Consider the following 22,869-nt stretch of genomic DNA (forward strand, 5'->3'; position numbering starts at 1 on the left):
ACTCCCTCTAAATCCTTACTCTACATTCTTAAGGCTCCTTAGAATATTATCTCTAGGCCCTTTACTCCTCTAAACCTAGAACCCCCTATGATACGCCCGGAGTGGGGGGTGCGGCTCTTGATGCGGCCGACGGCAACACCGACGGTAACATCGACGGCCGCATCAAAGCCGCATCCCCCGCGCCTTGCTTACCTCACAGGGACAGACATATTTCGGTTGTTTCAGAAGGGCATTTTATTACTAGACCAGTGAATGACTCATCGGCGAGCGAGACAAGAAATAGCGCAATGCACGTGGTCTTGACGAGCCTCGAGAAAAATTTCACAGAGGCACATATACTCTATACTTTACACATTCATTATTTACAATCCAAAAGTTTTATACAGCTAGAACTAGCAGCATGTCTAACATATTATCACCGACCGAAATGGGCCAAATCCCGCCTATTGAGATACCCGCATCTTCAAACATCGTGACCGTACGTGTTATTGACACTACTACCCGGTTGCATATGCCCGTGGGTACTATGTTTGATCCGCTTATCAAGGGGCACACTACACTTGCGAGTCCGTCCTACTCTTTTCTGATAGAAAATGAGCGCCTGGAGCGTAAGGTTCTCTATGACTTAGGAACACAACAAAAGTGGCAGGAGCAAGCTCCTTGCGTTGTAGACATGATTAGAACTTATGGGTGGGATGTCCGAGTTGAAAAAGATGTCGCAGACATTCTTGAAGAACACAGAGTATCGCTCTCTGCGATTGAAGCAATCATCTGGGGGTAAGGTGATGAATCTCTTTGTAGCGAAATATAGGACCTTAGCTAAAAGTGCCATGCAATTAGTCATTGGCATTGGGATCATCTTGGAGATCCTTCGACATTTCCAACTTCTACTGACGTTGTTGTTGGTCCTGGGTTTTTAGAAGAGTTTCTTCCGGGAGGCAAACCCATAGAAGACTCCCCAATAAAGGAAGAGTACTATAAGGATCGTAACCTTAGGGAGATTTCGGAAGCACATTTTAACCTAAAGTTTGGTGAATTTGCTGCCTTCGATTATTTCGGAGATGGCAGTTTCCTTCTTATTAACAGTCCTGGTGTAAGTTTTATGCCTCCAATCTTTATATTCTCTATACAGTTAAAAAGTCAGGTTTAACTCTTATAGCATGCTATTGGCCACATGTGTGCACTCGCTCGAACTACTACCAATCCGGATACGTTTATTTTCATGGGAGGTGATATTGCAAGCCATGCCGGTGAATTCCGTCCTACCAAATACGTGCCACTGCCTTCGTTAATATCGCCCAACCCTCTCAACTTCTTGTCGCCAAAGCCTTGTCCAGGTCACCTTTTTGAGAGTATCCACCCTCAAAGGTGTGGTAACTCACCTTTTTATCGTATGGGAACTTGGCCAGATGGAGATCCAACAAACGAAGATGTACCAGCTGCAGTTGAAAGCCAGCAGAAGCTGCAACTTGTTGATGCGCATTCGGACCAAGTTTTTGTCATCTTATCTCATGACGAAAACGTGGGGGATGTGATCGATTTCTTTCCGAAGATAGCAAACGGGTGGAAAGAGCTAGGTTGGGGTGATAAAGCTAGATGGATGTTCTTAGGAGACTTCAAAGAAGCTATTACCGAGTAGTGACCCCCAAATGGGCTCAATGCAATCATTTCAGGGCCAAGGACAAAATCTAGTGTTAATGCGATAATTCTAAGGGGTTTACTATTTTATAATATGTTATAGATTTAACAGAATCTAACAAGTCTTTTTATACTTTTTTTACCTTTTTTTTAGGATGCTTAGCTAGATTCTTCTTAAACTAGCAGGTTTGGTAATTTAGGTGTTTTTAAACAAAGTTTTAAATCTTTTGTAGACAAATGGAAATATATTTATAGAACGTTCTATAGAGCTTGTAAGACTTTGAGGGTAATGCTTTTGTAGTGGGGGTGCTGATAAGATAAGATCGAACCGAGATCTAATCTTGTTGATCTGATACTGTGGCCCAAACAACTCAGTATAGCCCATTCGTCGCAGCGAATTAGCAAAACAGGAAATAAAGTATGAATAGATAGATAATGTTACCCTATATTCGTTTTGATTCCTCTCGAGTGACCGCGATGAATCCCTGAAATGATGGCGATTTAAATATCTGAAATCCCACCCAAGTCCACCCACCTGTGGCGCTAACTCCTGTGGCAGTGCGAGGCCAATTATCTGCACCACACAGCAGCCCAAGTAATCGAGATCAGATAGCTTGCCAGCCCGTAACACCACAACCCCGCCAGCGGTGGCATAAATACGAAAAAAATGGCGGACACAGCAACGAAGTAAGTAGCCAGCCGCTCCTTCCCCAAAGCTTGATCCTACTTGTCGAACCCAGGCTGACCCTGGCGCCTTCCTTCCCTAGAAAACCCGCAGCCCCGACGAACCCTCGGGGTATCCCCTATGCGCCCTTCGTCGATAAGGTCGAGGACTACGTAACGACCCGCGCGGATGTGGAGGCTACCCTCAAGAGCTTCCAGGAGATGATTGCGTATGTTGCCCTGAGACTCTCTTGTTCAAACACGCGGAGAACTGATTCAATGTGTGTGTGTGCAGAAAGTACCAGTTTATGGAAGCCAACCAGCAGCGGAGAGCAGCTGGGTTGAAGGACAAGATGCCCGATATTCAGAAGACGCTAGATACCGTGCGGTTCTTAAAAACACGAAAGGTGGGCGAGCTTTGATCTCTGCGAGGTTGACGATGTACTGATTGGTGTTGTGTAGCCTGATTCGGACCCGATAGAGGCGACGTTTGAGCTTAACGATACGCTTTATGCGAAGGCGCATATTCCACCTACGGAGGAGGTTTATCTATGGCTTGGGGTATGTTTGCTACTTGCTGATCGCAGGATACAAATATTGACATGGCACAGGCAAACGTTATGCTGTCGTACCCGGTCGACGAGGCGGAGGTACTCCTGAACTCGAAGCTCAACTCGGCGAAAACGAGCTTGTCGAACTGCGAGGAGGATCTCGACTTTCTCAGGGAGCAAATCACAGTATGTGTGCACGTATCATGTCTTTTGGAAAACCAACTAACATCGATATAGACTATGGAGGTGGCCACAGCACGTGTGTATAACTGGGATGTCACGATGAAGAGGAAAGAGAAGGCCGAGAATGAGGGCGAGGAAGACCCAGATAAGAAGGGCTCTGCGAGTGGTTGAAAATATTATATTGACTTCAAACTCTATGCATGAAAATCGGGCTCCTTTCCCATGTGAACCATGTGAACGAGATATGGGGTGCACGTGAGCACACCAGATGTTACTTGAGAAAGACGACATTTATTGCACTATATAAATATGTAGATACATATAAACGTGTGTAAACTATCGCAACTTCTGTAGAACAAACGATTATCCTCATTCTTCACAGACGTTGCACCTGTATACTCTAAATCCTTCCATCGGACGAATTACCCCACGTTGCCCCTGGCCACCCGTTTGGAGCTCGTCCACATCGTTCGCTCGCTTACGTGGGGTGAGTGGCGGGCCACCCACAGCCTGCGTCACTTCCATCCCGTTAACGTTAAACGTAAGATTGCTCCTCCCTCCTACCCTACTGATAATCTTGGTAACTGTACATCCCCAACCTTGTCTCACTCCAAAAACAAACACCCTCATAAAATAGTATCTTTTTCCCCGCCTCCTTATCTTAATCCTTCGCTCTCTCTCAAAGATGGCAGCCCCCGCTGAGATCGTCCCGCTCAAGACGGACCCGAAATATGACGACTACGACTTCCCAACCGTCTCCGCCACGAACCAGCCTGGGCATGCTGGGCACCTCACGCCGGAGCAGGAGGCTCAGGTGCACCAATTGAGGATGTCGTTGGAGCAGAAGGGGTTCACGGAGCGTTTGGATACTTTGACTCTGGTATGTGCTGTTCTCCGCAGCTTGGAGATATGTTTTGCTGACCCTGATCAGTTGAGATTCTTGCGTGCACGGAAGTTCGATGTTGCCCTCGCGGAGGTGATGTATGTCGACCCCCTACCCAACGATACGGATATAGCTGTTAAAGGGGATGTGCTAACATGCACTCAGGTTCGTTAACAGCGAGGGCTGGAGGAAGGAGATCAACCTCGACGACCTGGTCCAGAACTTCGAGTACACCGAGAAGGCCCAGATCTTCGAATACTACCCCCAATACTACCACAAGACCGACAAGGTAACCTCCCCCCCCCCTTTTCCCCCCAAACCACCAGCGATAACTAACCCCCTCCCCCAGGATGGCCGCCCCGTCTACATCGAGCAACTCGGCAAGTGCGACCTAACCGCCATGAACAAAATCACCACCCAAGAGCGCATGCTCCAAAACCTCGCCGTCGAGTACGAAAAAGTCTCCGACCCCCGCCTCCCCGCCTGCTCCCGCAAGTCGGGCCACCTCCTCGAAACCTGCTGCACAATCATGGACCTCAAGGGCGTCGGGCTCGCCAAGATCTCCTCCGTCTACGGATACGTCAAGGAGGCCTCTGCTATGTCGCAAAACCACTACCCCGAGCGCCTCGGACGCCTCTACCTCATCAACGCCCCATGGGGATTCAGCTCCGTCTTCGGCATGATTAAATCCTTCCTCGACCCCGTTACTGTGGAGAAGATCCACGTCCTCGGCAGCGGATACCAGAGCCAGCTTCTCGCGCAGGTCCCGGCTGAGAACCTGCCCAAGCAGTTCGGCGGATCGTGCGATTGCGAGGGCGGATGCGGGTTCAGCGATGCGGGACCATGGAAGGAGGCGGAGTTCTCCAGGCCGCCGAAGTGGGCGAAGAAGAGCGGTGAGGAGAAGAAGGAAGATGCGGCTGTGATTGATACTACGGAGGGCAAGGGCGAGACTGTGCCTGCTACTGCTACTGCTACTGCACCTATCCCAGAGGCGGGTGGTGTGGCGGCAGAGGCCCCGGCGAAGGAGTTTACGGACCATGGCATCACACCTGCTTGAGTTGTTGGATGATGGATGAACCTACAAATGGGTGCGTATAAAGTGCGGTAGAACATAACGAGATTACGATGGGGTCTCGATGGGAGGAGGGAAGAAATTCAACATTGAGACCTTGGAATGCAAATGCAAGCGTAGACTAAGAATGCGACTCGAGAATTCGCCGTTTTGTTTTTGTTTGTTTGTAGAGGTGAGAGGTCTGACGGATGCGGTGTTGCTGATCATTTGAAGCCTTTGTCTGTCTTTTGTTGTATCTATGAGCGTAATATATATGATTCCACACGACTGGATGGGGGGAAATCCTTTCTCTCATATTGGTGGTTTAAATAGGCCGTTCCTTTGTTTTATCTTCACGTTAAATAACCCCCCTTCTATCCAACTCGGTGCAAGGTAAGATCCGAATCATCCAACAAACCAAGCACCGAATCCAAGCACCCGAATCCAAACAAACATGTCAACCTACGAAGAGTGTTACGAAATCGTACGTCTTCCGCCCCCCACCGATATCCCCCAAAGCTAACGCCGCCGTCGTCACAAGTTGTACAACGCCTGCGAAAAATTCATCGCACTATACGATCCTCTAGGAATAGAGTTGGAGGCGATGGTGTATAAGCGCGAGTGTTTCCCCGGATGCGGAATCGGTTGGAGATCAAAAGGCTAAACCCCCTGATAGTAGCTAATAAGTATGATCCGGGTTTCGCGGAGGCGATGGGGGGGGGGGGGAGGGAGGAGGAGGGAGCCTGGAATGGGGAGGGAGGCCAGGAGAAGGGGACCCAGACGCAGGGGACCCAGACGGAGGAGGTGACCCAGAAAGAAGTAGGAACCCAGAAGGAATAAGATAATCGGTTCAAATCAAGAAACTGTCCGGGAGAAAACGTAGTTTACTATTCCGAGGCAACCTATTTAGGTCTTATACAACTGTTCATCGGTACCCCTCAGACAATACTCGTGACCTAACCCCCCTCTTCATCTTCGAAAATCTTTCATCGTACTCATACAAAAAATCCAACCCGGCAGTGCTGCGTATCCATCACGACGACGCCCATTATACCAAACAAAACGCCAACCCCCCCATACCCTCCATTGTCCTCCCAAAACGCCATCCAAACTTTCCAATCCCCAAATAAACCCTCATCTGGCAGATACACACACACCCTCTGTCTTCCTGCCTCTGCCATACAGCTCTCACCTCTCAGCAAGTGCATACCCCCCCGCCCTCCTCGCCCTCTCCATCCTCGCCACCAACGCCGGAACCCCCCCCTTCAACCTCCCCAGCCCCTCAACCCCCTCTTTCCAACTACCCTCCACCTCCTCCTGCCTCTCTAGTTTCTCCACTTTCACCCCTCCTCCCTCTATTTCTCCCCTCGCTTCCCCATTTTCACTCCCACCCTCATCACCCACCTCCATATCCCCCACCTCCTCATCCCACGCCAATTCCTCCTTCCACGCCGCTGCTGCTTTAGCGGGTGCTTCGCGACGGAGTTGTCCTACTTCGAGGAGGAGTTCTTCTTCTGTCCTTAGGAGTTTTGCGGCGCGGTCGCGGAGGGATTCGGAGAAGGGCTCGTATTCTTCCACCACCACCTCTGCTTCTGCTGCGCCTTCGGGGGCTAAAAGCGATGAGTCTGCTGCCACGGGGTGGCCATTGATAAGAGTATTCGGCGCCGCCATCGAGAATGTCTTCGTCACGTACTAACGGGTGTGTTAGCTACATCTGCCTCTCTCTTCCCATATATGTATTTGGGAGTTGGGGGAAAGGAGGGTGGACACGCACCGAATTCACCAACTCCTCAACCTTCCGCCTCAGCACATCCTCCCCCTCAATAGGCGGCAGCGCGACATCAACTTTCTCACCCGCAACGCGTCGCGTGTTGGCGAGGAGGTAGCGGAGATCATCCGGTTCTTGGAGTTCGATTTTGCGCTGGGGGTCTGCCATTATGTCCCTCCCTTCCTTCGTACAATCGCTATCTCTGTTTGTTGAATTGACGATGCGGGGTTCGTGGGGGATAAGGGTTGCTCGGGGGGGGGGGGGGGGGCTGGGGATTTGTTTACAGATGATGCGAGGCTGTGGTGCACGCACTTTGGGTGAGGGGCTGAATGGGGGTTAGTGGCGGGTGCGATTGTGGGCGATTATGATTAGGAAATCTTATCTTATCATACTTAAAGATTAGAGTGGAATTTCGAAATCGGCTTCACACTTAATACTAATACTCTATAGATTTAAATTCTTAGTACTAATGTAAACATTAAACTTCACTATGATGTAGTTGATTCATGGCTTACTAGTAATTTCCTTAATTCATATAGTCGAGTTACATACAGACTACAGTCCTTACTATGTATGCCCTCCTCAATTCACACTTTCTTCCCCATTTTCACCATCCCTATCACTTATCACATCTTTAGAGGAGCAAAATACCCAACTCCCCCCAAAGCCCCTCGGCATCGGCACCCAACAGCATTCCCCACTACCACTACCACCATCATCAGAAAGTCCACTCTGAACTCCTCGTACAGAATCTATATAATTTCCATCGCAATTCAAAATCCCACCCGACCCCCCCACAAAGTTCCATAAACCCACGTTGTCGTCGTCCACTGACCCACCACCATCACAGCTCTCCCCAACACGCTCCATCCTCTCCCACTCCCTCTCCGTCTCCGTCCCCGCCATCACGTGTCCCTTATCGGCGCACAAATAAAGCCACTCAAGCCCCTCGAAAAACACCAAGAACCGCCGAAACTGCGGGTCCTCATAGGTTCCCGAGAGCCTCAACGACGGTATAGGCGTCTCAAACTCGTCCAGGAATCCAAACACCACCCTCCTCCACCCCGCCACAATCCTTCTAAACCCCTCAAACGCACCCGCAGTATCCCGCGGCGGGAACCACCTCCCCAAATCATCCTGATACGCATCCCCCACCCCATCAATCAACGAACTCGGGTGTCTCTGCTCAGACGCATAACTCGTCAGGGCGGTGACAAGCACCGTGTCCGTCTTGGGATTACACCGCACGCGACGCCGCGGATGGATTTCAACATTGGGATACCACATCTCTCTATACACCGTCATCGTCTCCGGGTACATGGACAAGAAAACTTGGTGGGACTCCCTACACACTCTGCTGAGCTCCCTTACCCCCGCGTCGTCGATGTCGGGGGTGTTGGCGCCGAGGCAGAAGTAGCCGTTGATCATGCTCACCAAGCTAGAGCTCGGCTGTTGAGCGGAATCGGGATTGTATAGTGGGCAATGACCATGTTGCCCGCAAAAGCTGCCGTGAAGTGTGATGCAGGAATGGAATGTTAGGAGGGGGTGGTGGTTGATAACGACGGGAATCACGCTGTTCCTTGCGGAGTGGAGGGCGTGTTGCCATATTTGGATCCGGAGCTCGAGAGGGAGGTCTGGGAAGTGAGGAAATGTAGAGGAGGAGGAGGAGGAGGAGGGGGGTAGTTGTTTACTTTCTCCGCCAGCAGAGGTCGTCATTTTGTGAACATTTGTGAACGTTTGGTTGTGATAGTGGTTGATTGATGAGAGAGAGTGGCTGATGAGAGAGAGAGTGGCTGGTGAGAGAGTAATTAGGTAGTAAGAAGTGAAAGTTGTCAGATTTCTAGGCAGACGTTTCATTAGTAAGGCAAGTAATATTAGATCTATATAATTAACAAAAGCCAACAACACTAAGTTCATGCACTGGCATCACGTGCCGGAAGCCTGGACTCACCGTCTCTTAAAGACATGGGTGATGGATCACAATCTCGAGATGTAGAAAAATAAGTTGCCTTGAGCCTATATAGAACCTCTAAAAGTGCCCTTGTAACGAAACCCCCCCCAAAAAAAACAAGGTATGGGATGAGAAATAAAAACTATAAATATGTTTGGCGCCGTTTCCACCGAGACACCGCGAGCTCCAACTCCCCCAATCCATACCAGACAGATCCCAACGTTATACTCGACCCTCCCTTCATGAACTCAAATTATGCTCGTAATTTCATAGACCTATGTGCACCCCGCCCCCGCCCCCCGGCCTTGCCCGCTGCCCAAAAAGATAATACCCAGTTATACTCCAAAATGCTAAGGCGATCCCCCTGTTCCAAGCCAGCAGAAAGACATATCCGTTGTCAATCCCGCATATCACACACTAATATGTAACCCCAACCCCGACATTGGTATGTAAGGCAAGACCCTCCCTCCCTTCCTTCCTACACCGCTGCGAGCGCCCTAGGCTCGATGCGAACAATTCGTGGCGTGGCGGCGTGGCGTGGCGTGGCTTATTCGGGGAACATGTTCTTCATCTCCTCGTCGCTGAGGTTGATCTCGTGGACGGGGTCGCGCTTGCGTTCGATGGATTCGAAGTCGCACTCCATGTATGAGGGGAGGAAGATCTCTGGGTAGGGGTCGTTCGTTAGCTGGTGGTTTTGGTTTAGGGTCAGGATAAGAGGGGGTTTTATTTACCTGGATTCCATTCATAGCCTTGGGAGTAGCGGACGCAGGTGATCTGGAGTGTACACGTCAGTAACCGGTGGGGGAGTTGTGGTGGTGGCGGAGTGGGTTGGACTCACAAGGCGAGGCGTTCCATCCGGGTCACCGATGTTGATGACGGTGTGTTCCTGTTGGGAGAAGGACGAGCCTAATGAAACCTGTCAGGCTCACATTCCACAACTATTGTAATTTGAAAGTATCCCATATCCATCATGCTACTTCGTGGGCTGATGAGCCGTTGACAGCCGCTTGGCCGAATGGTGTGACAGCCGGATCGGGGAGGGAGAGGACTCACTCAGCATGCTCGGCCTACGATTATGGCCCGCCGACTTGGACGGCGTCGACATCGGGCTCTTCCCCTTCTGCTGGGGAGTCTGAGGCGAGGTGGAATAGCACGATGAAGAGCTCGAGCTCGATCCGACCTTGCCACCAACCTCACAGTAGGCCTGGCGGGTAGGGATGGTGATTGATGAGGACATAGCTATGTGCTCGGGTGGTGAAGTCAGGGTGAAGGAAGCATCCGATTTATGATACAGTGAACCCTTAGCCAGGCTGTAAAAGACAGAGCAGGATTTGTTGTCATATGAGGGGATAGCAAGAGTAAGGTAAGGTAAGAAAGTATTTAAGTTTTGAGGAAGGAGAGAAGGGAAGGGGAAGTTGTGATGTGGCTGGTGATTGTGACTGTGACTGACTCTTGGTTGGCTTGGTTGGTTTGGTTGGGTCAGGTATCAGGTTCCCATCATGAGAGAGGTACCTTAGCGGATAGACGACTGCTTATCGTTTGATGGGACGCCCCATCTTACTACGGCGGGGTTCTAATGCTCGATAACGCAGCTACGAGGCCTCAGCCTACAGACAGCCGTACTACTCGCCGTACTAAGTACTAGGGTAGACGAGAAATACAGAAATACACACGGCGACCGGACATACTTTAGTCCGACAGTTGCTGTGTCCATCACCTGGCATCCCTGCCAATCAATGGAGATTCCCGTAGTTAGGTAGTCGACATCCAACGAAAGCGAAGCAACAACTCAGACTAAACAACCTACAAACGCGCCTCATCAACCACCGAACCCAACCTATCATTCCCATCCACGACTTCTACAGTGCTCACAGTCCTCTGCCTCATCACAGCCTGCTAGCGACGATCTCAATAAATCTGCAAAGCGTCGTCAAAGGTATCCTTACAGCACGAGGAGAGCTATGGCGGACGCGGCTGTCGAGAACCCTGCGACACAGGTGTTGCCTCACAGGAAGCAGCTGCCATCGTCCATTCCAAACATCGATTCGTTAGAAGGGCTGGCCACGGATGGAAGCGATGAGTATTCGACGCTGAAGAAGCTTCAGAGGCACTTGGAGTGAGTTTTGTCGCCATCGTGAAGCTTCATTCAGGCAGGCAGCATGCTGACGAATCCAGGTATATCCAGCTTCAAGAGGAATACATCAAGGATGAACAGAGGTAAATAACCTTAATCAATATACAGTATGTACAAGGACTCTAACAACATACAGGAGTTTAAAGAGAGAGCTGGTCAGGGCACAGGAGGAGATCAAGCGCATTCAGAGTGTGCCTCTTGTTATTGGGCAGTTTATGGAAGCTATAGATCAGAAGTAAGGCATTGATATCACCATCACTATTCAATACTAACCGCGCAATCCAGCACCGGTATCGTACAATCATCAACAGGCTCCAACTATGTCGTACGAATCCTCTCGACCCTCGACCGCGAGTTGCTCAAGCCATCGTCATCCGTCGCCCTCCATCGCCACTCCAACGCCCTTGTCGACATTCTTCCCCCGGAGGCGGACTCCTCCATCGCCATGCTCGGCGCACACGAGAAGCCCGATGTCACATACGCAGATGTAGGAGGTTTAGATATGCAGAAGCAGGAGATCAGAGAGGCTGTTGAGCTTCCTCTGACGCACTTCGATCTCTACAGACAAATTGGTATCGACCCACCGCGCGGTGTGCTGCTCTACGGCCCACCAGGAACGGGAAAGACTATGCTTGTCAAGGCCGTTGCGAATTCTACCACTGCCAACTTCATCCGTGTTGTTGGTTCCGAGTTCGTCCAGAAGTACTTGGGTGAGGGTCCTCGTATGGTCCGCGACGTGTTCCGCATGGCCCGCGAGAACTCCCCAGCAATCATCTTCATTGATGAGATTGACGCCATTGCCACGAAGCGTTTCGATGCCCAGACTGGTGCCGACAGAGAAGTCCAGCGTATCTTGCTTGAGCTTCTCAACCAAATGGATGGTTTCGATCAGACCTCCAACGTCAAGGTCATCATGGCCACCAACAGAGCGGATACACTTGATCCCGCTCTTCTGAGACCTGGACGTTTGGACAGGAAGATCGAGTTCCCTAACCTGAGGGATAGACGTGAGAGACGCCTGATCTTCACCACCATCGCGAGCAAGATGAGTCTTTCTCCCGAGGTGGATCTCGACAGCTTGATCATCAGAAACGACCCGCTCAGCGGTGCGATCATCGCTGCCATCATGCAGGAAGCTGGACTGAGGGCGGTCAGGAAGAACAGGTATAATATTATTCAGAGCGATTTGGAGGATGCATACTCAAGCCAGGTCAAGGCTGGGGCGGAGAAGGATAAGTTCGCATTCTACACCTAAACGAGGCATGGCATTTGCATTGGAGAATACTGGGCTTGTAATATTATAGGAGTAGAGAATGGAATGGCGTGGATATTCAAGACATTGTAATACAAACCCGGATGCTCTGGATCCTATCTATCCCGTGCTTGAATATATGCGAGTGAGATGCCAAGACGAGGACATCCCGTGACGGGAGAGCTTCTTTGGTGACGACATACGATTTAACTCAACCTAAGGAGAAATTGCTTTTGTTTCTCAACCAGTGAAGCTTCAAAGCTATCAGAAAAAACTATAACAATAGTTAGACAATAATTCTAGGTGAGTTCGGAGTCTTTCGGAGGTCCCAATCCCATCCTCCAGTACCTACCTACCTCCCAAACCTCCTTCATCGGCCTCCACCCCTGCACAATCGATAGCATTTTCGCTAATAAATTTAGCGGATTAACACAACGCGGGGCAGCATCTGGTGGCGGTCAAAATTTTTGGGGTCATTATCGTCATACTTTTCGAAGTTAATCCCACCATTTATTCTTCTACCATTCACTAAATTTGAAGATTTAAGATTTGACAAGATCGAATCAATTGTCAAAATGGCTTCTACTACCCAACCCACATATGCCCTGTCCCAGGCGCACAAGGACGTAAGTTACAGCTATCGGAGTCATAACGGACATGACAGTTGACATCACAATGTAGTCTCTTGAGAAGTCCTTGTTGGAGACCGACCCTGAGATAGCTGCGATCATGGTAAGTCTAATCCATCATAAGCTTACCTCACGATGGCAATATCTAATTCAAATTCCAGGAGAAAGAGATCCAGAGACAGCGCGAGTCCATCATCCTCATCGCTTCCGAGAACGTCACCTCCCGCGCCGTTTTCGACGCATTGGGATCCCCAATGTCCAACAAGTACTCTGAGGGTTACCCAGGTGCTAGATACTACGGCGGTAACGAGCACATCGATGCCATTGAGTTGACCTGCCAGGCTCGTGCCCTTACTGCCTTCAACTTGGATAAGGCCAAGTGGGGTGTCAACGTCCAGTGCCTCAGTGGTAGCCCTGCCAACCTCCAGGTCTACCAGGCCATCATGAGGCCCCATGAGAGACTCATGGGTCTTGATCTCCCCCACGGAGGCCATCTGTCCCACGGTTACCAGACCGCGCAGCGCAAGATCTCCGCTGTCTCCACCTACTTCGAGACCTTCCCTTACCGTGTCAACATTGAGACCGGCATCATCGACTACGAGCAGCTCGAGCAGAATGCCCTCATGTACAGACCCAAGGTCCTCGTTGCCGGTACCTCCGCCTACTGCCGTCTGATCGACTACAAGCGCATGCGCGAGATCGCTGACAAGGTCGGTGCCTACCTTGTCGTCGACATGGCCCACATCTCCGGCCTCATCGCCGCCGGTGTCATCCCCTCCCCCTTCGAGTACGCCGACATCGTCACCACCACCACCCACAAGTCCCTCCGCGGACCCCGTGGCGCCATGATCTTCTTCCGCAGAGGCGTCCGCTCTACCGACGCCAAGACCGGAAAGGACATCCTCTACGACCTCGAGAACCCCATCAACTTCTCCGTCTTCCCAGGTCACCAGGGTGGACCCCACAACCACACCATCACTGCCCTCGCCGTGGCCCTCAAGCAGGCCAACACCCCCGAGTTCAAGCAGTACCAGGAGCAGGTCGTCAAGAACGCCAAGGCCATCGAGGTCGAGCTGAAGCGTCTCGGCTACAAGCTCGTCGCCGACGGAACCGACTCCCACATGGTTCTCATGGATCTCCGCGCACAGTCCCTGGACGGTGCCCGCGTCGAGGCCGTCCTCGAGCAGATCAACATCGCCTGCAACAAGAACGCCATCCCCGGCGACAAGTCCGCCCTCAGCCCCTGCGGTATCCGCATCGGTACCCCCGCCATGACATCCCGTGGATTCGGCGAGGACGACTTCAAGAGAGTCGCCAGCTACATTGACCAGACCATCCAGATCTGCAAGGAGGTCCAGGCCGCGCTCCCCAAGCCGGATAACAAGCTCAAGGACTTCAGGGCTAAGGTTGCCGGTGGCGAGATCGAGAAGATCAACGCTCTCCGCAAGGAGATCGCCAGCTGGGCTTCCAGCTTCCCCCTCCCTGTTGAGGGATGGAGAGCCGAGAAGGCTTAAGTGTTGTTTGCTTTTTATGGGTGTTTTGGTGTGGAAAGGGTTAGGGAAAGCTCATCGCATTTTCCGGCTGGGTTGTTTATCGTTGCAGAGCCTGCTTCAACGCAGTTGATATAGAATTGGAATTACTTAAAACCATTGTGAATCAAAAGATCACTTGACTTGTTTGATTTGAAGTGCCGTGTGCGTGTGCCTGTAGTTGTGGTGGTTTATATTGGCTGTAGTACTCGCATTCGTGGTCTCAAAAAGCATATATAGCGTATATATACCGAAATATAACTTCACTCTGAAAGTAAGGATAGCCAAGAGAATTGAACCCAGAAATACTCCGTAAAAATAAATTCTCACTCCGTACTGAAAGCCTCATCCACTACTAAAAAGTTCACTGGTCGGGTGGTGAAGACGCTAGTATACATTAGGTTTAGCGCCACAGAAATGCTAGCGGGCTGCAAATCGCACTGCACGAAAAAAGTTCAAGCTGCGAAGCTGTGATTGAGGTTTTCCACTATCGACCAACTATCACCGACAACCATTGGACCGCAACTCTCAAGAATAAATCTTGTGAGTTTGATAAGGTCTACGACACCAATTACGGTAGACGCCGAAGACGTTTGCCCACCATGTCCGCCATCGATTACCTGCTCCACGAGAGCTCAGTGGGATATGCGATCTTCCAGGTCGTCCACCAGCCAGAGACTATTGGCAGCAGATTGAAGGAGGTTGAGGCTGCTTCCCAGGATGTCGCCAAGTTCGGAAAGATGGTCAAGCTGGTCAACTTTGCGCCTTACAGGTACAATTGAAACGGAATCAATTCTTCTAAGACGAGATTGCTAATTCTGATTACAGAGGTGCGGCCGAGGCCCTTGAGAACGTCAACCTCATCTCTGAGGGTGTCCTGTCCGAATACCTCCGCTCCGTCCTTGAGCTGAGTCTCCCAAAAGTCAGCAAGAAGAAGAAGACCGTTCTCGGTGTTCAGGACAAGGCCCTGGCCGGTAGCATCAAGGCCAACTTCTCCTCCGTCGAGTGCGAGACCGGTGACACCTCCGAGGTTGTCGCCGACCTTCTCAGAGGCCTGCGTACGCACGCTGGAAAGCTGCTGAAGGGTCTCCACGAGGGAGATGTCGAGAGAGCCCAGCTCGGTCTCGGCCACGCCTACTCTCGCGCAAAGGTCAAGTTCTCCGTCCAGAAGAACGACAACCACATCATCCAGGCCATTGCCACCCTTGATCACCTCGACAAGGCCGTCAACACATTCTCCATGCGCGTGCGCGAGTGGTACTCGTGGCACTTCCCCGAGCTGATCAAGATCGTCTCGGACAACCACACCTACGCCAAGCTGGCCCTCGCCATCGGCGACAAGAAGTCCCTCAGCGACGACCGTCTCCACGACATCGCCGCGCTCGTCAACGACGACGCCGACATCGCCCAGGCCATCATCGACGCCGGCAAGGTGTCCATGGGCCAGGACATCTCCGAGGAGGACATGAAGAACGTCTCTGCGTTCGCTAACCGCGTCGTCAAGCTCGCCGAATACCGCCGCTCCCTCTTCCAATACCTCACCGACAAGATGGCCATCGTCGCGCCCAACCTGGCCTCGCTGATCGGCGAGGTCGTCGCCGCGCGCCTCATCTCCCACGCGGGCTCTCTCACCAACCTCTCCAAGTACCCCGCCTCCACCGTCCAGATTCTCGGTGCTGAGAAGGCGCTGTTCCGCGCGCTGAAGACCAAGGGAAACACCCCCAAGTACGGTCTTATTTACCACTCTAGCTTCATTGGTCGCGCTGGCGCCAAGAACAAGGGCCGCATTTCCAGATTCTTGGCCAACAAGTGCTCCATTGCGTCGAGGATTGATAACTTCTCCGAGACCCCGTCGACGAAGTTCGGTGAGGCTCTCAAGGCTCAGGTCGAGGAGAGACTTGAGTTCTACGCCACCGGAAAGGCACCAACCAGGAACGAGGAGGCTATGGTACGTTATCCGTTTACATTTCCCTAAAAAAATAAAAAAACAGATTTGCTAACACACCCCGCAGAAGGGAGCCATGGATGCCGTCCTCGGCGAGATCCAGATCGACCCCGAGATGGCCGATATCGTCCCCCCCAGCGCCACCAAGAAGGATAAGAAGGAGAAGAAAGATAAGAAGGAGAAGAAGAGCAAGTCCGGCGGCGACGACGAGAAGAAGGACAAGAAGCGCCGGCGCAGCGAGGCTGCCGACGAGGAGCCCCCGAAGAAGGAGAAGAAGAAGAGCAAGAAGGTCGCTGCCTAGATGTGCCCTAGCGGCGCTTCTCCCTTTTGCTACGACTCTTGTACTTCTCTCTTGTGTTTTTTTCATAACTCGGCGCGGTCATGAAGGTGTGGGTGCGCATACAGTTCTAGTTTGTGCATGTTTGGCGTTTGCGGCTCTGTGTAGGCTGGCATCTTTAGGATCTTAGGTGCTTCGAATAAATAACATGTGAAAAGAAATATGGGGTGCTTGCTGCCGTGAATACTGTGACTGTTGTGGCTATAACTGTATGTTCTGTGGGCATAACATATACTCAATAATTCTGTATAATTTTCTATATCCCCTCCTCATCTCTGTATACCCTCCTATAAACAAATGCTCCCACCCCTTCCCCAAACGCCGCGCTTCAATGTCCAACCCCATCCTAACCAAGCTATCTGCGCACATCCAGACAACTCCTCCTTCCCCACAACAAACGTCTACGCGCCCTCACTACCGAATTCGGCGGTCCACTCTTCGCTGCGCTTGATATCCTCCTGCGACACTGTTGGTCGCGAGCTCTTGACTGCTTTGATGAAGTCCTTGAGTAGGAGAGGGGGCTCGAGGAGAGCGTCGCTGTCGACTTCTGTCCAGGACATCTCGATTGCGCCTTGGTCGCCAGGGGAGCAGGGAGTAAGTTTTTCGGCGCCATCGACATCGACCTGCTATTGTTAGAACCTACATAACACCCCATAATATTCCACTCCAGGATTCAAGGGAGGATTAAAGGAGAGGGAAATCGGAACGCACCTTCTTATAATGCGTAGACATCTGAATCTTCCTCACCGGCTGCATCAGCGCATCCTGCACCGCCACACTAATATCACTCCCCGAATACCCCTCACTCAGCTCCCCCAGCTTCCTAAAATCCGCTGGCGTAAGATCACACGGCGTCGTCCCCACCGCCAGCTCAAACATCTTCGTCCGTGCCGGCAAATCGGGCAGAGAGATATGGACACGCCTCTGAAAGCGGCGTCGAATCGCATTATCCAGCTGCCACGGGATGTTCGTCGCGCCGAGGACGAGGACGCCCCGAGAATCTTGCCCGACGCCGTCCATCTGAACTAGCATCTCGGTTTTGATGCGGCGAGAGGCTTCGGATTGGCCTTCGTCGCGGGAGCCGCAGAGCGCGTCGACCTCGTCGATGAAGATGATCGAGGGCTTGTTTTCGCGGGCCATAGCGAAGAGTTGCTTCACCAACCTAGTCTTGAATTAGCATCTTGCAACCAACCATTCTGGCACTTGGGAAAACACATACCTCTCACTCTCTCCCATCCACTTACTCACCAAATCCGAGCTACTAACACTAAAAAACGTACTATTCGCCTCCGTAGCCACCGCCTTTGCCAAAAACGACTTCCCCGTCCCCGGCGGCCCATACATCAGAATCCCCTTCCACGGCTGCCTCTTCCCCACAAACAGATGCGGGAACTTAATCGGCAGAATCACCGCCTCCTTCAGCGCCTCCTTCGCACCCTCCAGCCCCGCAACATCCTCCCATTTGATATTCGGCTTATCCTGCAAGATCGCCCCGGCCAGCGCATTGCGTAGTTTTTTGTTATCCGCGTCGCCCTCGTCCTCGTCCTTGGCCTTGCCGTTGCCCCCGCGCGAGGACCCGTCAGCGCCCATCATGGAGGGTTTCTTATGCTTCCCCTCCGCGTCGGCGAGGTGCTGTTTTAGCTTCTCGGCGCGCTCCATGTACTCCGATGCTTTGGCGCGGATCATCTCCTTGGAGCGGGCGTTCTTCTCCCATTTCAGGGCGAGCATGAAGAGTTCCAGCGACTGGTAGTAGAGTTGGTACGCTTTGTCGTAGTCGCCGTTCGTGTCGCTCTCGATGGCTTTTTTGACGACGTCGATGGCGCGGCCGAGGAAGTCGGTGTTGGACATCTTGGAGAGGGGTGGGAGGTGAATTGCTCGAGTGGCGAGGAGTGTGGAATTCGAGTTTGGAGGTTGGCGTAGAGGCCTAGATGAGGGGTTTGGTGGGATAGAAGTGGTGTTGCCTAGACGACCTCGCAAACGCTGACGAATACCTCGAGACTTCAGCACGTAGCCCTCACAACGCTTATAGCACGCAATGCAGCAAGTAATCGATATGACAGGTGGAGAAAGAAGCCAAGGGCGGTTTCGAATGTCGCCGTGGTGGTGTTAAACGGCTTGTTGTCAGTCGCCGCTCGCTCCAGTGACGCAAGGCCAGCCGCCCGCTTCGCTTGACGCGGACCCCACCAAGAAACGTGCCTCAAATCGGTCCAGGGGTGCAAGCACCACAGCAAAAAGAGCCTCCTCCGCAAAATCACAGGAACTCCGAACGCACGACATTATAGCTGTGCATAGTAACCGCAGCAAGCTGGTATACGAATAGTTAAATCTCCGTCTGAATATACGCACTTCACAGCAAATATGGCAGAAGCACAACAGCGCGCTCAAGTCCTAACGGATGAATACCAGAAGCTCCAAGCTGGTACCCCCCCCTCCCTCTCCCCCCGTTCATCCTCTCGCAGACCCCCTCTAACACCCCACCAGAGCTCCAAACCATCGTCTCCGCGCGCCAAAAGCTCGAGAGCCAGCAGCAAGAGAACAAGGGCGTGAAGCGGGTTCGTCTTTCCTTTCCTTTCCCAGTCCACTCCTCCTCGGGGCCTACTCCGACAATTGAGGGGGAATATGGGGAACATGTGTGCTAATCTAACTTCTGATTACAGGAATTCGACTCCCTCGCCGAGGAAGCGAATATCTATAAACTCGTTGGACCGGTGCTGTTGAAGCAGGAGAAGACGGAGGCGGTTATGGCTGTGGACGGACGGTTGGAGTTTATTGATAATGAGATGTATGTCCCCCTTCTTCCCGTCCGGCTGGCACGCTGTTCTACCCCATCCGCTATACCCCTAAGAATATCGCGGAAGCTAACAAAAAGCACAGAAAACGCACCGAAAAGCAAATCGCAGATATCCAAGCCTCCAGCGACGCAAAGCGGTCTGAAGTACGTCTCCCCATACCTCCTCTCCTCCCTCCCCCTTTCCCCCCGCCTTTCCCCTCCGGCCCCTCCCCATCATTCGCACCCTTCGTCCTTCTCTCCTTACCAACCCAAAGAGCCAGCCCAAACTAACCCTCCCAAGATAATCAACCTCCAACAATCCCAAGCCCCCCAACAAACCGCCTGATACCCCCCCGGCTCACCGACGCCGCTCCAAGACTGAGCGAGTGAGAGCGGTGTACACGGGATGTCGCAGATGGCAGGAGGCGGGGTGCATGTCACCTAGGGGATACTGCGGATCGCTTGCCTGCGTGTATGTTGGGTATAGATGCATACTGTCTCTCTGTCTCGGGATCCACGGAAACTTACGGACCCTCCTCCCATCTGGCGCGGGGAACTTCGGAGTGTGGTGCCTGCCTACATACACACATGACGGATCAGTCGGGATTCTACAGTTCCCACACACCTTATGCACCTACTTGGGGGGTGAGGGAAGAACCGGCAGGCTGCAGCTGTCACCACGCATTGTACCTGCCTCCCATCACTTCTCATCTGCAGGATCTCTGCATAGTCCCGACAATCCGGCTGGCTGGCTACCTCCATACATCCGTCTCCTGCAGCAGCGCGGGAGGATGCGGGGGATGTGCCGCGGCTGTTCGATGCAGGCCTCTCTCTTTTGTAGGGAGGGAGGGGAGGGTGGACACGCGTGGCTGTTGATGCCCTACCTAGCTACCTACCTACCTGGTGCTAAATTTTATCATATTCCTTCCCGTATACTACCGTCTACCTTGCTTGCAGATGGTGTGTGTGATGTGTGTGTGTGTGGATATGTGTGTGTGGATGTTTATAGCGCATATAACTGTTTATACCTCGGCTTGTTGGATTATCTCGAGGAGTGTTTCGATTCTCATGTATTTCCTAATTAGGTGACTTCGGCGAGCTGTATTTCTACCTCTCTACCAGCCTACCAACCCACCTCCTCCACCTCACCTCATCCCCCTACTCCCTCCACCTCCTTCCTCACCCATCCACCAACTATGAAACACGCACCACACACACACACCACAAACCACACCAACACCACCCAACCGGCAAAACTCGGATAAAACGGTAGAAACGCGGACATGAGGGAAGAGAAGAGAAGAGAAGAGAAGTGGGTGTGTAAGACGGGATAACCACGTACCTTCAAACGCGTTTCCATTTTACCCCTCCCTCCTAGCTCCCTCCCTCCCGAGAAACGGCAGAGGCTTACGGGCCGAGGCGATACCCCAATCCCATCCCACACCCGTCTCACAGTACGGCTGAGTGAGCGCGTGGTATACAGGGAAAGGAAAGGAACGTCCCGGGAGGACCGGGGGTGTCGGGGGATGATGATGACCCGAAGGATCATGTCACTGGCACTTCCCTTCCCTTCCCATCCATCCACGATGTCCTCGTGGTCATCCGCGTATCCGTCCCTGTCTTCCTCCCTCCCGTCCCGTATAGTATCCGTAATACCATAGCTGCCCAACCCAGCGGGATTTCCAAACCCCGCTCTGTACAGTAAGACTCACCGTCTGTCTGTCTGTCTGTCTGTCCATCTATCTGATATACATCACACGTGGCATACCGGCCCAACCCCTTGGTCTCTCCATATTGTACCCCACTGAAATCCAATCTCCCTCAACGGCTTTTCTCCCGGCGGCTGCCCAGAGATAATTCTCCGCTGCACAAGAAACCCTAAGACCGGTTAATCCTCCCCATCGCTTGCTGCTTGCTGCACAACCGTTGCACTTGCTCGTGCGCACGCTGCGCACGCTTTGACCGCGTCTCGTGGTGGATCGACAGTGCGGTATTAGGCGTAGGGGAGGGTTGTAGGGGTATAGTAGGGGTGTAGACCCATGTGTACCCCTGCAGTCCCCTGGACAAATCCCACGTAACCCCTGGTCAACGCGGCCTTCGAGAAGGATTGATAGTGCTTCTACCGCGGTGCCATGTGGAGAGGTGGTGGAGGGAAGGGGTGGGATTGGGGGTACACTCGGGATGGGGGGGAGGGGAGGGGAGTATTGTGCTGCATTGCATTGCATTTGGGAGTTTGGATAGATGGGTGAGGGAGGGACAGAGAGGCGGATAATGGGGAGGTGGGAGGACACGTTACTCCTCCTTCCTCGTTGCGTATCCATATCCAGCCGCGAGTTTGTACACCTCACCTCACCACAGCGTACACAACCCCAAACCCAGCCCATCTCAACGGCTCCATCCTCTCCACGCTACACATGCATGCAGAACTCCCTCCATTTCCACACTCCTCGGCGCGTCTTTCCCCCCATCGTCTCACCACCGCAAAACACCTCCGACTAACCACCGCGCGATTAAACACACATACCCATACTCGCCCCTTCCACCTATACCACTCATCACCACCCATCACCAGCGACCGAGCAACCAACCGACCGGCGCAACTCTATCCGCCCATCTGCCTGTCTGCCGTCTTTCTGCGACAACCCACCCACGCACCCAAGCACACATCCACATACCACGCCGACGCGCGTGGACCCGTAGTGCCGTAGGGCCGAATCGAATGGCACCTGTCTGTCAGCGGTCTAGCAGCGGCCGGGCGGGGTGTGTAATTTCGGCCCCTTCCTTCCTTTTTGCCCTACCCTTCGCTTCGCTTGCCTCGCGACGAGGTGATGTATTGTATTGTATTGTATCTCTCATGCTCTCTGACTGTCAAGTCAAGTCACCCGCTCCAACACAACAGTGTCGTAGGTTGGTTGGGTGATATAATGTGAAATCCCGCACTCCCGATAGGTGGACTTACCCTTACCACCCCCCCTCCCGATCTTTTCTGCTTATACTCTCGGACTACCCTTCCAAGCCATCCGGATGCGATGGTGGTGGTGGTGATGCTGATGCTGGTGCTGATCAACCCTCCCCCCAGCGGAGCCCTCGGACCGACCTATCCCGTCTCCATCTCGTTGTCCATCTCGTTGCCCGATCCCAGCTGCCCGCGCGTGCGAGTGTGTGTCGGTACTCTTCGGCGCTTTGAGGGGAGTGGTTTGGGGGATTGCTAATGTTGGTCTGTGTGGTCTGTGGAATGTGGTATGTAGTTGGTACGAGTACGAGTACTTACCGAGACATCCCCCCATCCCCCCATCCCCCCATTCCCCCCTGTCTGCACCACACTCCCCTCCCCTTCCCTCCCTTCCTCCCTTACTTCCCTCCCCCTCCCCTCCGCCGCCCTCATACCCTGGTTCACACATGGCGGCGCATCCACCCCCTGTCTTTCTGTCTGGACTAGGATCCTGGGCTGGATGGGTTGGTTTGGGTGTATTCCGCTCCGAGATGGGTGGGGGCTGTCTGTTGGCTAGCTGCTTGCGTTGATTTGATTTAACTCGGCGCCTTCTGATTTGAGTTGATTGCGTGGAGAGTAGGGGAGAGGCGGTG

At 52.6% G+C, this 22,869-nt stretch overlaps 12 protein-coding genes across 12 annotated transcripts; 8 read left to right on the plus strand and 4 right to left on the minus strand.

Annotated features, from left to right (window-relative positions):
• The first annotated feature begins 48 nt into the window (after positions 1-48).
• VE01_06252 (uncharacterized protein) lies at positions 49-1,806 on the plus strand. The gene is made up of 3 exons (XM_018275705.2): positions 49-777; positions 841-1,093; positions 1,160-1,806. The coding sequence occupies exons 1-3, from the start codon at positions 401-403 to the stop codon at positions 1,637-1,639; spliced, it is 1,110 nt and encodes a 369-aa protein (XP_018128501.2). The 5' UTR covers positions 49-400; the 3' UTR covers positions 1,640-1,806.
• A 317-nt stretch (positions 1,807-2,123) lies between these two features.
• VE01_06253 (uncharacterized protein) lies at positions 2,124-3,396 on the plus strand. Its single transcript, XM_059463770.1, has 6 exons — positions 2,124-2,325; positions 2,406-2,531; positions 2,597-2,708; positions 2,764-2,862; positions 2,913-3,038; positions 3,090-3,396. Exons 1-6 carry the CDS (start codon positions 2,306-2,308, stop codon positions 3,204-3,206), a joined length of 600 nt encoding a protein of 199 aa, XP_059319525.1. The 5' UTR covers positions 2,124-2,305; the 3' UTR covers positions 3,207-3,396.
• Positions 3,397-3,580: 184 nt separating this feature from the next.
• SEC14 (S14 cytosolic factor) lies at positions 3,581-5,268 on the plus strand. Its single transcript, XM_018275707.2, has 4 exons — positions 3,581-3,915; positions 3,967-4,016; positions 4,084-4,207; positions 4,268-5,268. Exons 1-4 carry the CDS (start codon positions 3,721-3,723, stop codon positions 4,973-4,975), a joined length of 1,077 nt encoding a protein of 358 aa, XP_018128499.1. The 5' UTR covers positions 3,581-3,720; the 3' UTR covers positions 4,976-5,268.
• A 52-nt stretch (positions 5,269-5,320) lies between these two features.
• VE01_06255 (uncharacterized protein) lies at positions 5,321-5,809 on the plus strand (the record flags this gene model as incomplete). The annotated part of the gene is made up of 2 exons (XM_059463771.1): positions 5,321-5,453; positions 5,511-5,809. The coding sequence occupies exon 2, from the start codon at positions 5,603-5,605 to the stop codon at positions 5,807-5,809; it is 207 nt and encodes a 68-aa protein (XP_059319524.1). The 5' UTR covers positions 5,321-5,453; positions 5,511-5,602.
• Positions 5,810-5,903: 94 nt separating this feature from the next.
• On the minus strand, positions 5,904-6,993 carry VE01_06256 (uncharacterized protein). Its single transcript, XM_018275709.2, has 2 exons — positions 6,744-6,993; positions 5,904-6,661 (listed from the first exon to the last, which is right to left on the minus strand). The coding sequence occupies exons 1-2, from the start codon at positions 6,903-6,905 to the stop codon at positions 6,158-6,160; spliced, it is 666 nt and encodes a 221-aa protein (XP_018128498.1). The 5' UTR covers positions 6,906-6,993; the 3' UTR covers positions 5,904-6,157.
• A 444-nt stretch (positions 6,994-7,437) lies between these two features.
• On the minus strand, positions 7,438-8,453 carry VE01_06257 (uncharacterized protein; the record flags this gene model as incomplete). The annotated part of the gene is made up of 2 exons (XM_018275710.1): positions 7,438-7,443; positions 7,554-8,453. 2 exons carry the CDS (start codon positions 8,451-8,453, stop codon positions 7,438-7,440), a joined length of 906 nt encoding a protein of 301 aa, XP_018128484.1.
• A 911-nt stretch (positions 8,454-9,364) lies between these two features.
• On the minus strand, positions 9,365-10,257 carry VE01_06258 (uncharacterized protein). Its single transcript, XM_059463772.1, has 2 exons — positions 9,527-10,257; positions 9,365-9,462 (listed from the first exon to the last, which is right to left on the minus strand). Exon 1 carries the CDS (start codon positions 9,923-9,925, stop codon positions 9,662-9,664), a length of 264 nt encoding a protein of 87 aa, XP_059319523.1. The 5' UTR covers positions 9,926-10,257; the 3' UTR covers positions 9,365-9,462; positions 9,527-9,661.
• Positions 10,258-10,289: 32 nt separating this feature from the next.
• On the plus strand, positions 10,290-12,160 carry RPT3 (26S proteasome regulatory subunit). The gene is made up of 4 exons (XM_018275712.2): positions 10,290-10,804; positions 10,864-10,905; positions 10,959-11,057; positions 11,108-12,160. The coding sequence occupies exons 1-4, from the start codon at positions 10,650-10,652 to the stop codon at positions 12,075-12,077; spliced, it is 1,266 nt and encodes a 421-aa protein (XP_018128497.1). The 5' UTR covers positions 10,290-10,649; the 3' UTR covers positions 12,078-12,160.
• A 369-nt stretch (positions 12,161-12,529) lies between these two features.
• On the plus strand, positions 12,530-14,493 carry SHM2 (Serine hydroxymethyltransferase, cytosolic). The gene is made up of 3 exons (XM_018275713.2): positions 12,530-12,700; positions 12,756-12,806; positions 12,865-14,493. Exons 1-3 carry the CDS (start codon positions 12,650-12,652, stop codon positions 14,215-14,217), a joined length of 1,455 nt encoding a protein of 484 aa, XP_018128447.1. The 5' UTR covers positions 12,530-12,649; the 3' UTR covers positions 14,218-14,493.
• A 211-nt stretch (positions 14,494-14,704) lies between these two features.
• Positions 14,705-16,735, plus strand: NOP56 (snoRNP complex protein nop56). The gene is made up of 3 exons (XM_018275714.2): positions 14,705-15,004; positions 15,061-16,180; positions 16,245-16,735. The coding sequence occupies exons 1-3, from the start codon at positions 14,835-14,837 to the stop codon at positions 16,476-16,478; spliced, it is 1,524 nt and encodes a 507-aa protein (XP_018128446.1). The 5' UTR covers positions 14,705-14,834; the 3' UTR covers positions 16,479-16,735.
• Positions 16,687-18,626, minus strand: VPS4 (AAA ATPase). Its single transcript, XM_018275715.2, has 3 exons — positions 17,734-18,626; positions 17,226-17,676; positions 16,687-17,137 (listed from the first exon to the last, which is right to left on the minus strand). Exons 1-3 carry the CDS (start codon positions 18,360-18,362, stop codon positions 16,916-16,918), a joined length of 1,302 nt encoding a protein of 433 aa, XP_018128445.1. The 5' UTR covers positions 18,363-18,626; the 3' UTR covers positions 16,687-16,915.
• Positions 18,627-18,872: 246 nt separating this feature from the next.
• Positions 18,873-19,630, plus strand: VE01_06263 (uncharacterized protein; the record flags this gene model as incomplete). Its single annotated transcript, XM_018275716.1, has 5 exons — positions 18,873-18,933; positions 18,996-19,066; positions 19,172-19,296; positions 19,389-19,449; positions 19,586-19,630. The coding sequence occupies 5 exons, from the start codon at positions 18,873-18,875 to the stop codon at positions 19,628-19,630; spliced, it is 363 nt and encodes a 120-aa protein (XP_018128444.1).
• Positions 19,631-22,869: the final 3,239 nt, after the last annotated feature.

Source organism: Pseudogymnoascus verrucosus (assembly GCF_001662655.1).
Source record: "Pseudogymnoascus verrucosus strain UAMH 10579 unplaced genomic scaffold scaffold_36, whole genome shotgun sequence".
Classification (NCBI taxonomy): Eukaryota; Fungi; Ascomycota; class Leotiomycetes; order Thelebolales; family Thelebolaceae; genus Pseudogymnoascus; species Pseudogymnoascus verrucosus.